Here is a 13,584-nt window from a genome sequence, read left to right on the forward strand (position 1 = left end):
TAAAGAAACCGGGTACATTAGCATCAAAGGCATTTCTTTTTTAGCACTTGATCTACAACCTCGAACAACAAAACATATATAGAGAGAGCGACACTTTACTTTTCATTTCAAAGTACATGTAATTGATTTAGAAACAGGAAAACTTGAAAACCATAAACATATACTAGTACTTGGATTATAAACTTTTTTCATCTGGATATGTTTTTTATGAATAAAGCGCAAAGAAGCATGCGTGTATTTATAACAATTGTTTTACAACTCGTCAAATACCATGGGAGTGTCGTCATTGTAAGGTAAAATTTGACCTGCTACTGTTACCAGTACGCCCAGTGCCAGCAGATAGAAACAGCACTCTAAATGATGACATTGCCCTTTGCCCAACTGCCAAGTCATCCGACATCTTCCAGCCCCGGCAACCCCAATGGTCTTCTTTTATAGGCTGTTAATATTCCTCGCCATATGAATGGTTGATTACCCTCCAATGGCCAGACCATGTTTTCGCCACTAACTATCTCATTCCTTCAATGCGTCTGGTCTTCAGGCCTGTTCTGTACATTGGCAATCAGTCGATCAACTGCCCGAAGAAGAACGTGGCTGTGTTATTCAGGCCGGCGCGGGATTACCGTTAGAAGAGCTGTTGACGGAAAAAGACATTAACGACAATTGCGGCCGTAGGTGGACTGAAAGATCTCAGATACCTGTTTGTCCATCTTGACCAGAGGCTGGACTGTCCGAAATAGAAGAGGATGTTTTCTCGGCTCAGTGAAGGTTTGGGAATATAATGAACCGGGAGTTGTGTCTCGAGGACCGCACTCACAGATGCTGCGACAAAGGAGTATTGTAAATATATTGACACTTACACATGTACGGACGTTGAGGTTCGGCAGTCAGTAACTTTACTCCCAATGTTCTCAAGCCTTGTGTTGTATCCGTTGTTTCTGTGTTCACGCGGGACGCTTACATAGGAAGGAAGCTTGTGTTAATGATTTATACATCTATATATACCCTGTACAATATTTGATTACCTTCACCTGGTACTTGATAACAACAATGTCATAGACGAGATGCGGGTCAATGAAGCCCTTCGTGGAGGAGATCGATGAGCCTGCATTCAACTGTGTATTTACACAGTGTCGAGACTCGAGGTATTCTTCACGAACCCTGAGGCACACGCCACGCCTTATCTAACGTGCCAGGTGTTGGAGATAAAATACAGGCTTCATCAGACAGTAGCTCTTTGATGTGTGGCGGTACACAATAGTTGGCAGAACATAGATCGTCATTTGTGCATGTCATTGCAAACTTCGCAACAGTGTGAGTTGAAACGGATTACGGAATAGTGTTCATGGATACGGGATGAACCATGAAGACAGTGTCAGGAGCTGACTGGATATTTGTTACTTTCATCATTACGGGGGCATTGGCAGGTGAGTGTTGACTAACATTTATACGATTTAGACACCAAGGAGTTATTCACAGTCAACGAAAATGCACCAGGTGTTGTTTATCGCATTCAGAGGGGCATTATATTGGTACATACGCTGCTGGGGAAACGACAGTACACACCAATGTTTGGAGGTTGCTGAAAATTAAACAAAACAAAAACAGTTATGGTGATGTATTTTCAGTGTGTGTGTGTGTGTGTGTGTGTGTGTGAGTGTAAAAACGTAAATATTCATTATCTATCACACAGAATAATTTCTCTTTGACTTTGAATTAACTGTTCTGATGGGGTTTACAAATATAAGATGGGATCAGTTGTCAAACATTTGCAAAAGCCTGATTGGTGTGTGTGTGTGTGTGTGTGTGTGTGTGTGTGTGTGTGTGTGTGTGTGAATACGCTTCAGTTGGTTGATGGTAATAAACTTCATTTAGATGTAATGAATACCACATCGCATATGTGCTCTCCGACACTAATGCCTTAATCTATACAACAGCCATCTATTATGAAGATGTTCTCTTATATGATGCTACTTTATTTTTAACAAGATAAAGTTCATAACGCATCATGTATTAAGAACGTTTAAAAAGACTGGAATCAAATACATTTTGAAAATGCAGGTGTTAAATACCATTTGTAAAAACAGGCTTCAAATATCATTTGAAAAGACAGGCATTAAATGTCATTTGAAAACACAGTATAAACATCATTTGACACGACAGGTGTCAAACATCAGTTTACCAGAGCGCACATTTCGCTCACACCATCTCTTTTCGGGGTGAGTTCTGACGCATTCGGGGCCAAGGAACGGATACTTAAAGAGCCGTTTGCCTCTCGTATTGTATTTAGTGTAAAATTATGACATTTTACAGGGTTAGAAGTATCCAATTGTAAATATTACTTTCCGTTTAAGTTATTTTTAAAGGTGATGTCCCAATTTGTATTGTTAAACCTCAGAGACACGGGGCAATACTCAGAAGTGGGTTCGAATCCCACCCATCAATAGAGCTCTATATTTGTTATGATGGATTTCTATATATATTCGCCCTGTGGGTCGCCTTGTTCACCCTCTGTATATAATTTGTCGGTAAGCAGCATGTGATATTGCTCTTCAGAGCACCGAAAACATGTCGCTTTTGTTGATCAACCAGAGAGCATCGTATTCATTCAGACGTAAAGCAATAGACTATCTTTAGAGCTAACAAAAATATATGAAAATTTCCACTCTCGAGACCCTTTAAAAACAGCATTATCAACGCAAAACATTATTTCAAAAAAATAGATTAATGGAGTTATTATATTGCACAGACAGAAACATATTCGCCCGAGAGCGATTGCCTTCATCTACGTGTCCCGTGCTAACCTAGTGTATTATGATTGATTTTTACTGATTAATCTCACTAAGGGCTTAGTTGTTTTCATAGCCAGCCCATATCGAGCATGATATTAATACCAAATGATGTTCAATCAGCAAACGAAATACAATCAATGCCCTGGAAACGTCTGCAAAAGCCAATTAGTGAAAGCTGTAGTGACGTGAATGTGTTGATGCTGGGATTATTAGTAGAGCTCGCCAGACAGTCTTGTGATAAAAGTCAGATGATATTGCGCGATTAATAATGCATACAGTTTGACCCTATGTACATACTGCTGTTCTTGGCATAACAGGCGTACGTATTAAGTGTTGTTGACCTTGAAAGTACATGTAGGTGCAGCAAAAAACACTTGCTTGACGCTACGTGGTCTTTGTTATTGAGCTGAAAAAAACCCGTCTTACAAGAAGCAGACGTATTCCCGTTGTTGTAGGTTGTACGCTGAGTGCGTGGTTGCACACTGCCAACATAGTCGCTGTTCATAGGTTTTTTCATAGCTGTTGCATAGTCGTCATTGGTTGGTTGCTACCAACATCGTGTGACTGATGTTGTTCGTGTTGTAATGTGTGTGTAATGGATATATGTATTCATTGTAATTCCAGCGTCCATAACGCAAGACAAATTCCCTTCTTAGGGCAATAAAGTATTATTATTATTATTATAGTTACTGAAGTTGGTTGTACGCTGTACACAATGTTGTACGTCGATGGAACTGTTAACATGTCGGTGTTCTGTGATGGTCGCAGTCTACATAGTCGGTGTTCTTACATAGACAATATAAAGAAGCCGGTGTTCAGAGATGGACTATACAAAGAAGTCGATGTTCTGAGATGGACTATATTTGGAAATTGATGTTCTTAAATGGATTAATACTTAGTTGATGTTCTTTGAGTGACTAAATATAGAGGTCGATGTTCTTAGATGGACCAAATACTTTGTATACATAGTTGATGATGGTCTTAGACTGAACATATATAGAAGTCGATGCTCTCATATGGTCCCGATATACATAGTTGATGTTCTTCGAATGATAATATATAGAGGTTGATGTTCCTAGATAAGACTATATGTATTTAGTTGATGTTCTCCGACTGACAATATATAGAGGTTGATGTTCCTAGATAAGACTATATGTATTTAGTTGATGTTCTTCGACTGACAATATTAGAGGTTGATGTTCCTAGATAAGACTATATGTATTTAGTTGATGTTCTTCGACTGACAATATTTAGAGGTTGATGTTCCTAGATAAGACTATATGAATTTAGTTGATGTTCTCCGACTGACAATATATAGAGGTTGATGTTCATAGATATGACTATATGTATTTAGTTGATGTTCTTCGATGGACTATACATACGTAGTCAGTGGTATTGAATGAAAGCTGCGCATATCGTCATTGTTGGACACAGGTACAGACGTCGTTCTTCATTAGACACTGAAAAACATCGTTCTGATAATGCGTATGAACCACGGCTTCGTTGTCTTTATGAATGCCGCCAGCCCTCGCTTGACACAGCAGCAAAAACATTAAAATGTCAAAGGAATTGAATTGTTGCGACCATATTTTCAAACCAGACCAACCGGAAATGATTTCAGCGCTGAAGACGCATATCGCTATCGGGGGCGCGGTGGGCGAGCTGGCTAAGGCGCCAGGCTAGTGATCCAGCGAGGTTAGGTGCCGGAATCGAGCCCACCTGTGACCGGGTGTAAAAACTTGTAGTCAACTTTGTGTGCAGAGTCTTTCAGTGTTGTCACAACCGCTAGTGTACAGTACACAACCCTGTGCACTTAAAAGAACCCACGAATCCGTTGGTATGTGACCAGATGATGGCCACATGAATACGTGCAAACACCTAGTTGCGTGTACAGCAACGTGCAGTGAACGTGGACAAAGTACTGTGACTATGTGTCCCAGTCCACCCAGCTGTGAGTGGGTATCTCGTTAAGATGGGAAAGCCACACAAACTCGGTGCGCCTAGTGGCAGCAAGAGTTGTATACTCCCCAGGGATTTGAGAATGATAATAGGATGTGCCGTTGACATACACATCCAATGATCGAGGGAAAAATACCAGCGCCTTGAGCATGCACCAGTTGCGTGGATATGTGCGCTATATAAATATACTATAATAATAATAATAATATCTTCACAGTGGCATGAAAACATTAATAACTTATTTTATAAATATATGTATGTCAGTTTAAACATACACCTCATGACGGTCTTGAATGGTAATATGACTTTTATTGAAGCTTAATGAAGTTAGGAACAACAAAGAGTCATGATTGCATTATTCATAATAGTCATAATTTTATTTTATTCTGTGCTTCCATATATATGGCAACATGAGACGAAACTAACTGAATAACAAAACAACATGTTGTAATAATCGACGTAAGTAACATATTGTTATCAGTGATCAAGTGATGATAAGGTGCGTATATCACGGGGGACTAATCAGTTATTCACACAATTGGTATCCGCGATAAAATGTTAATGAGAATAAAAATAAATATGCTCTATTATAACTGAAGCAAACATGTAAAACTGAATAATTCAAGTAATATTGACTGTTATAAGGGCGCATGTGTTTACATTAAATATATAACACGACAATAACCAGTCTCAATTTCGAGAGGAAGCAAAATCCTTGGTCATGAAATTCAAAATTTATGGGTCACTGAAGATCAGGCAACAGGTGTTTTCGAGACTTTAGAAAGATAACCTTTGTCCTCTGAAAAATCATAATATTCGGTCGGTATCAATGCANCTAAGCTACGTACGTATTTTGAAAGGATTGGAGTATTGTTGCAATAAAAAGGATTGGAGTTTTGTTAACAAACGCCCTTCGAGGTCATGACTTAAAAGAAAAAACCCACATTCAATGTGATTTTTAAATATGTCGTGACAGATTAATGTACCTAACCCTATCATCTTGCCACAATAGTTTGATCAACATGCTCCCATCAAACAACTCTTTACTTCTCTGCCAGAATGTGTCTTCATCAGGAAGGCATTAGCAGAGATCTGATGTGGATCCTTTAGAATCTTGAATCATGTCCAGCTTTGACCCAAAGCAATTTGTCAGCGAGGGCGTAAGGAGGCAATGATTTCACCCAAATGGGCTTTTAGGAACTTGCTCAAATACCATTTTAAGACCTCTCTAATAATGAGAGTTTGGTCCCGGAAGGCGAGTTAATAAAAGCGCGTAAAACCAACATACTGGAGTCAAAGAGATCTTAGTAAGTAATCCATCTTAGTTCATCTGATATTCGATTACAAGTTACAGGCTACAAGTTACATTGTTAAGGGTTTAAGACATTTTTTGGGATGGTGATGATTCACTTTGACACATTTCTGTTCTCTTTGACACATTATTGATTTTTTATTAAGTGCTGATTAATTTCATCTTCAAAACTAAAATTTGTAGAGTCAGCAGTTTAGTGAGTGAATGTTGTTTCAGCAATTCTGCACCAATGCTACCTCGGCCCGTGCGTACTCGTCACTGTACCAAAATAGTGGTTGATAGTATGGGCAAACATATAAAGTCACAGTATGATGTTTAATCCTGTGTATCGATGCTTGTGAAAACTATACGAGAGGAATGTTTATTTAGTCTGCCGTTATGAGGTGTCTACCCCAGCATAATTGGAATACAGTGATTACCATGAAACCAACATGATGACGATGATCAACGTAGAATCATCACGATTTGCATTTTGTTTATATGAACAATGATGTCATGGAATGTCCGTTTCTATTATGGTGCAAACTGCCACTTCTCAGTTATTGTCCATTTAGCAAGATTTCGAGACTACTGAGGTAAAGTGTGCGTTTCCGTGTGTGTGTGTCTGTCTGTCTCTGTGTGTGTGTCAGTGTGTGTGTGTGTGTGTGCGTGTGTCTGTGTGCCTGTGTCTGTCTGTCTCTCTGTGCGCGTTTCCGTGTGTGTGTATGTGTCTGTCTCTGTGTGTGTCAGTGTGTATGTGTGTCTCTCTGTGTGTCAGTGTGTGTCTGTCTGTGTCTGTCTCTCTCTGTGTGTGTCTGTCTGTGTGCGTGTGTGTGTATGAGTGTGTGCGTTTCCATGTGTGTGTGTCAGTGTGTGTGTGTGTAGGATGGGGGATGAAGAGGAAGTCTTCTACTCATCCAATGATTCTAACATACATCATAAAGGAATACACGGCTTGGTACCTGGAGCAAAAGTGAACTATCATATTATCAATTATCACATGACGGTTATGAGGAAGTGAAACAGTTAACATCATAATTAGCAGACAATCACCAGACATCATAAACGAATATAGGGATTCGAACCCAGTCCTTCGTCGTGAAGTCACGTAGATCTACCATATGTGGGAGCGAGATAGTTTGCCCAATAATTAACAGACAATTAAGAGACATCATAAATGAATGTAAGGATTTGAACCCAGTCCTTCGCCATGAAACAAACGTAGACCTACCATCATCGAATAATGGCTATAAGGGAGCGGGGGTTTGCGCCCTAATTACCAGTAATCCAAGAATCAATAGCGAGAATGCTAACTCGGGCTTCCCTCAGCGTACGAATATGGATCAGTGGGTGACCAACAGATGTCGAACCAGGGTCTTCAGGTTTCTAATACCAGGCCACCAGCCCATACTTTAGATTAAATCACACCGAATTACAGGTTACCTTCGTTATGCTCAGGCTCTGTGAACCTGATAACGGTTCATCGTACATCCTTGGTCGTATCAAATACATTGATAATACTGTCATGGTTCGTCCGTCATCAAAGTGCAACAATGTAAACCTTTATCCTATCATGAATAGTCATATCGACGAGAATACTTCCCAATAAAGTTGCAATTATGTAAATGATGTCATTTCAAAGGAACTACACTTAAGCGCCTTAAAGCGACGCAGTATCTGTATGATCGATAAGCTATTGACGAACGCTCTCTATAATTTTAGAAAGTTGTTTCCGATGCGTGGGAGAGCCTGTGGACATGTGAAACTGCAAGTAACTCTACACTGCATAGGAAACGGTTCCTGCAAACCCTATATTCATTTGCAACTTCTAAAACTATTTTCGGAGGGAAATAACATCTCAGATATCGATTATTTTAAGAATTACAGCATAACAATAATAAGAATAGTACTCTCGTGAGTTTCCAAATCGTAGCATATCATATTTTAGGAATGCTATATATATGTTATGCTCGCTAAAGGTTCGTATAATACAACCTTTATTCATTTGGTATTTACGATATAGAAACAGGATCTGTAAGAATCTTTACGACATAGATTCTATCAGCACGAGCGCCTTCAATGACTCATTTCAATAACGGAATCTTTGAAATGTATCAACATTACCTCCATTTATATCAAATGGCGTGGGAAGGCATACATTGTTGGCTGAAACAATTTTGGTAAAATCTTTGTATATAATGAATATGTTATTTTCGTAGAGAGTTCGACATCCCTACTCAGCCGGCTGTACAAACTTACCGTATATATTTGTATAAAATGATCTGTCGTTTAATGCAGTCATGGCCGATTTGTACTTTAGTCGTCTATAAAGCAGTGTAGACGGGAAATACATTAGGTTTTAGTTCTTTACATCCGCGTGTCTGTTAATACCTCCTAAATGAGGTATATATTCAGTACGTCGCAGACCCAGTTTATGTCTTCTTTTAGGAAAAGGTCGGAGCATTAAGGAAATGGATTTATTTGTTTTGCGTTATCCGTCGAAGCAAGTACTTAATGCTTTCTCTTTCCTCTGAGCTTAAATGATTATGTACTACCTATATTGCAAAGAACACCAGACACCAATAAACTCTGTCAAAGAAACGCAACCCTGTATTTTTAGAGATTTTGATCTGAAGTTTTAAGACGACACAGCATTTTTTTATTATTTAAGACAGAAGTCTGAAATTTGGCAGAATAATAACCAAGATGGGCATGTTTAAAATTGTCATTTCAAAAGTCATCTCACAGACACCAGTTTGTCACCAGGGGGGCGTCTTTCTCAGTATCTCGTATGAGCACCACGAGCTGCAATCACTGCACGGCATCTCCTTGGACAAGAACGGATAAGACGCCGGATTCTTTCCTGGGGAATGGCTCTCCACTCCTCCTGCAGTGCAACGCCGAGCTGTTGCAGCGTCTGTGGCGGCGGCTGACGTTGACGTACGCGTCGACCCAGAGTATCCACAGGTGTTCAATAGGGTTGAGGTCTGGTGATTTAGAGGGCTATGGCAAGACATTGACGTTGGAATTCTGCAGAAAGTTCATTGTTGCACGTGCAGTATGAGGCCGGGCGTTGTCTGGTTGAAAAATCTGTGTCTGTTGGTCAATAATCGGGAGAAGGTGAGGCTGTAATGCGTGGTTGATGTAACGTTGGGCTGTCAGGTTCCTTCAACGATCACCAAGTCTGATTTCTGGTTGTATGAGATGGATCCCCAAACCATAACGCTTTCTCCGCCAAATCTGTCCCCTGTCGGACGCAGATGGGCGCAAAACGTTCATGACGTCTCCTATACACACGTTTCTTCCGTCGTGATGTTGCAAAAGAAAACGGGATTCATCAGAAAACCAGATGCGCCTCCAGTTTTGTAAAGTCCATATCCTTACGTTGTTGCACCACCTGGAGTCGTCGGCGGAGATGTAGGGGGCGTAGTACAGGTCCAACAACTGGTCTACAGGCACGTAAACCCGCTTCTTTCAGACGGTTCCTAATCGTTTGAGCTGACACTCTCCTCAAACCTGGTATTTTTGTGGCAGTCACGGTTGGTAGGGCATGCCGATTACGCAGGTGATGGACCCGGATGTACCGATCTTGAAGGGGGTCGTGATTCTTGGCCTTCCACTTCTCGGGCGATCGTTGGTCAAATTGAAGTTGTTGTAGCGGCTCCAAAGTCGGGATATCGTTGTTTTGTGAACATTTAGGTGCCGTGCAACAGTTCCAAAACTTTCTCCGGCTTGAACACGACCAATGGCGATATTTCGGTCGGCAGCACTCAATCGTGGCATTTTTCACACAGCTTTTCATGCGACAAATGAATGAATATAATACGAAAGCACATGGGCTTTTATACACCTACATTAACTGCCATTTTCATGATTTGCATGTGTTTTATTGCAGAAGTCACCATGAGGTCATTTCATGCGTTGTGACGGAATAAGCAATAAAATACACTTATGCGTACAAATGCAGTTGTTTGGATGGTAATCTTCATTAATTACGTGTATAATTTCAATACATTCGAATAACATTTAGTTTGGAAGCAATAACTTCATTCAAACGAATTTTTTCATATCTGAGGACAGGGGTTGCGTTTCTTTTTGACAGAGTTTAGTATATGAATAATACGTCGGCCTGCTGAGACAAACTAGTAGTTGACAAGATGAGCGATACTCTTTGTGTTTAACAGTGTAATCCCGATGTGATGGTTAAGGTGAATATGGACTTTAGTAATTTCGATATGTGTGAGTTAACTGCTGGTTAAACTGTTCAAAATTACAGAAAGTATAGGAAAATGTTGCTATGTCATGGTATGAGTGAGTGAGTATAGTTTTACGCCGCACTCAGCAATATTATAGCTGTATGGTGGCGGTCTGTAAATAAGTCTGGTCCAGACAATCCAGTGATCAACTCATATCATGGTATGAAAAGAGTTACAATTTGTGTATATATCTTTAAGAATATATCCTAAGAAATCTGGATATGTTTGGAGAAAATCAGAGGTTAAGAAATTGGAATTTTTTAATCATGTCGATGTGCTTTTAATACGGTTGGTGTGAAATGGGTCTATTCTGGGTCTTTATGTCAGTCTCGTACTGCCCTGTCTTATGCCGATGTTCCTGTGCTAACCCACAAAGATACAATACCTCCCAGCTGACCTGTCCACGTTTTCAATCCTCACTGCCAAGCGGCACGGTAACAACATGCCCCTGTTTTCTCAGGGGATTGAGCCATCGACTTCCCGCTCTCCGATCAGATGCATTATGGATAGGAGGGACACTTCTAGATGTGTACATTCAGATTGCTAATACAAACGCAAATACTGTCCTTTCCGAAGATTTAAGGCAATGTGGACAATGTTGAATATCTGACGCGCAGTTCGGATGTTGCGTGAGGTATTAAGGCATGAATTATTATGGCAGATACATTCATTTATCTAGACATGTAATCATTATTCTTTGAACGAGATTGATGGTGACTTTCTCATTGTGTTTCGTTTGCTTTAAAGATATTCGATCAAAATTATATATAGAACGTCTTTTACTAAAACATGAATATACGTTCCAAGAAGATCGCTTGCAACATTTCAGTTGTTATTATATATATGAAGACATTTGTGGAGCGCAATGATGTAGTGGTTAAGACGTCTGCCTATCACGCTGAACGCCCGGGGATTTTCTGTATATTTCGATCCATTTTCTCTATATTTTCGGTCGTATAACGAAGAACGGTTATAATGAACAACTATTAGTGGTACCTTTGGGTTCGTTATAGCTGTATTTACTGTAATTGACATCGTGTGGGCTTTGTACAGAGAACACTGCCTTGTTAAAATAAACTGAACTACATCAATACGCCGGCGGGGTTAGGATGACAAGCAGTCTAGTCACCGAAGCTGACTTCGGAAGCTGTGCAGCCGGCGATTTTGACCGGCACTGTGGTGTTGGGTGTAGACGCTTGTGGAGGTCGGACGTCAGGGGTTGGAGATGCTGTTGTCGATTTTAGTGTTGAGTAATTAAATATTTCCTGAAACACTTTCGAAAAATATCCTTTTCTGGGTACATTTAATCATCTCTTTTCTTTTTTATATTACTTTTGAAATATAACTCAATTAAAATTTTACTACTGAGTGAGTGAGTGAGTGCGTTTAGTATTACACCGCTTCTAGTAATATTCCAGTAATATCAGAAATGGGCGCCACACATTGTAAGCATGTGAAATAAACCCGGTTCTGAGGCGTGACGAGCGAACGCTTTAACCACTAGGCTACCCCACCGCACCTCAAAGGTTACTACTTAGTTCAGGATCTAAATATTGCTTTCACAGGAAACTGTTTAATAAATACCCCCGTGGATGCTTGTGTTTCGTAACTTAACTTAAGCAAAGTGGACTTGATTGTAAAGCTGATCGCGACAGAAAAATCTGACCTATGTAAGTAAAGAGTTCGCATGGTGTGGGTAGGCTTGCCGTTAAAGTGTTTCCTCGTTATGCCGAAGATCCGGGTTCGATTCTCCACATTGGTACAATATGTGAAGCCCCGTTCTGGTATCCCCAAACTTGATATGGCTGGCATTTTGTTAAAAGCGGCGTAAAACCATACTCACTCTCTCGATATGTTTGCATGAAGATCGAATCATCAAGGGCAGCTCTTATAAAGCGTTTTGAAATCTTTGGAAACGTGCCATCTATCCCTTGCGTGTACCGGGTAATAACTGAATCCAAGATGCTTTAGATATTTAGTGTTTCTGTGAATAATTGTCGCACTGCAAAATCAATTGTCTACTTCCTCGTGAAACCGCGTGGAAGAGTAGATGTACTGTCGCGATAGCCGTATTCGAGTTGAAGTGAGGTGAAATGGGGTTTAACGTCGTACGTCAAAATATTCCGCTCATATGACGACGTACATGCGTGTGTATATGTAGCTGCTTGTACTAGCCCAGACTTAAGCTGGTTGTATAGTGCTAGCCCACTGAGACACCATGCCGCAGTTAGGTGTGAAAAACCCACTTAGACACATTATACTGACTCCTAGCCGACTAGTCCTTGTTTTACCCATTAATGCCGAACGCCAGGCAGGGACCAACAAGTACCATATTTTAACGTCTTTTGGTATGACGCGGCCGAGGATGGAACCCGCGACCATCCGCTCTCCGTGCGGACGCTCTAACCACTACACCACGGAGGCGGTCTCCGTATACGACATTCGAAGTCTTATTACAGCATGTCACGGACGTTGATTGAGAGATGTTCTGAGGTTTCATAGGGCGGCCTGTACTTCTGGCAACCTGGACTGGACTGACCAGACGTCGATACGTTGAGGAACGATTCATACTGTGGATGTTATAAATGGTGGTGTTTGCTGGCGGGTGTGTACGTTGTTGTCGGTGTGGATGTGGCAACAGCTCTTCGCTGCTGTTGTGGTTGCAGTTGTGTGGATGTGGTAACGGCAGCTGGTAGCTGTTCCGATTGTTGTTGTTGTTGTTGTTGTTGTTGTTGTGGGTGTGGTAATGGATGCTGGTTGTGGTTGTTTATTGTTGTGTGGAAGTAGTACTAACAATATGTTTCCATTGTCTGAAAGTTATACACCCTAGCATTGGCATTTCCAAATAACGTTCAGTTAGCAAATCAAACAATTTATTTTTCGGGTTGCATTATAACAAATCAATGAAAAAAGGAACTCATTCCAACACACAGCCAGACCACAGACCACAGACCACAGATCTACTCAACTCCTATGACCGTAACCGCCTCCGTGGTGTAGTGGTTAGAGCGTCCGCCAGGAGAGCGGAAGGTCGCGGGTTCGATCCCCGACCGCGTCTTACCAAAATACGTTAAAATATGGTACTTGTTGGTCCCTGCCTGGCGCTCGGCATTAATGGGTACAACAAGGACTAGTCGGCTCGGAGTCAGTATAATGTGTATACACACACACACACACACACACACACACACACACGCATGCACGTCGTCATATGAGCGGAATATTCTCAAGCACGACGTTAAACCCAATTTCACCTCACCTCACCTATGACGGTACTCCTAACCAT

The 13,584-nt window shown here is 40.8% G+C and overlaps 1 protein-coding gene across 1 annotated transcript in view; it reads left to right on the forward strand.

Annotated features, from left to right (window-relative positions):
* The first annotated feature begins 295 nt into the window (after nt 1–295).
* LOC124290426 overlaps nt 296–13,584 on the forward strand; it is a 79,782-nt gene continuing 66,493 nt past the window's right edge. The window contains exon 1 of the mRNA XM_046727126.1: nt 296–1,427. Within this exon, the coding sequence (XP_046583082.1) occupies nt 1,364–1,427 (64 nt within the window). The 5' untranslated portion in view covers nt 296–1,363. The remainder of the gene's footprint in view (nt 1,428–13,584) is intronic.

This window comes from Haliotis rubra, unplaced genomic scaffold (assembly GCF_003918875.1).
Source record: "Haliotis rubra isolate DU_JTF1 unplaced genomic scaffold, ASM391887v1 Scf465, whole genome shotgun sequence".
NCBI classification, from domain to species: domain Eukaryota; kingdom Metazoa; phylum Mollusca; class Gastropoda; order Lepetellida; family Haliotidae; genus Haliotis; species Haliotis rubra.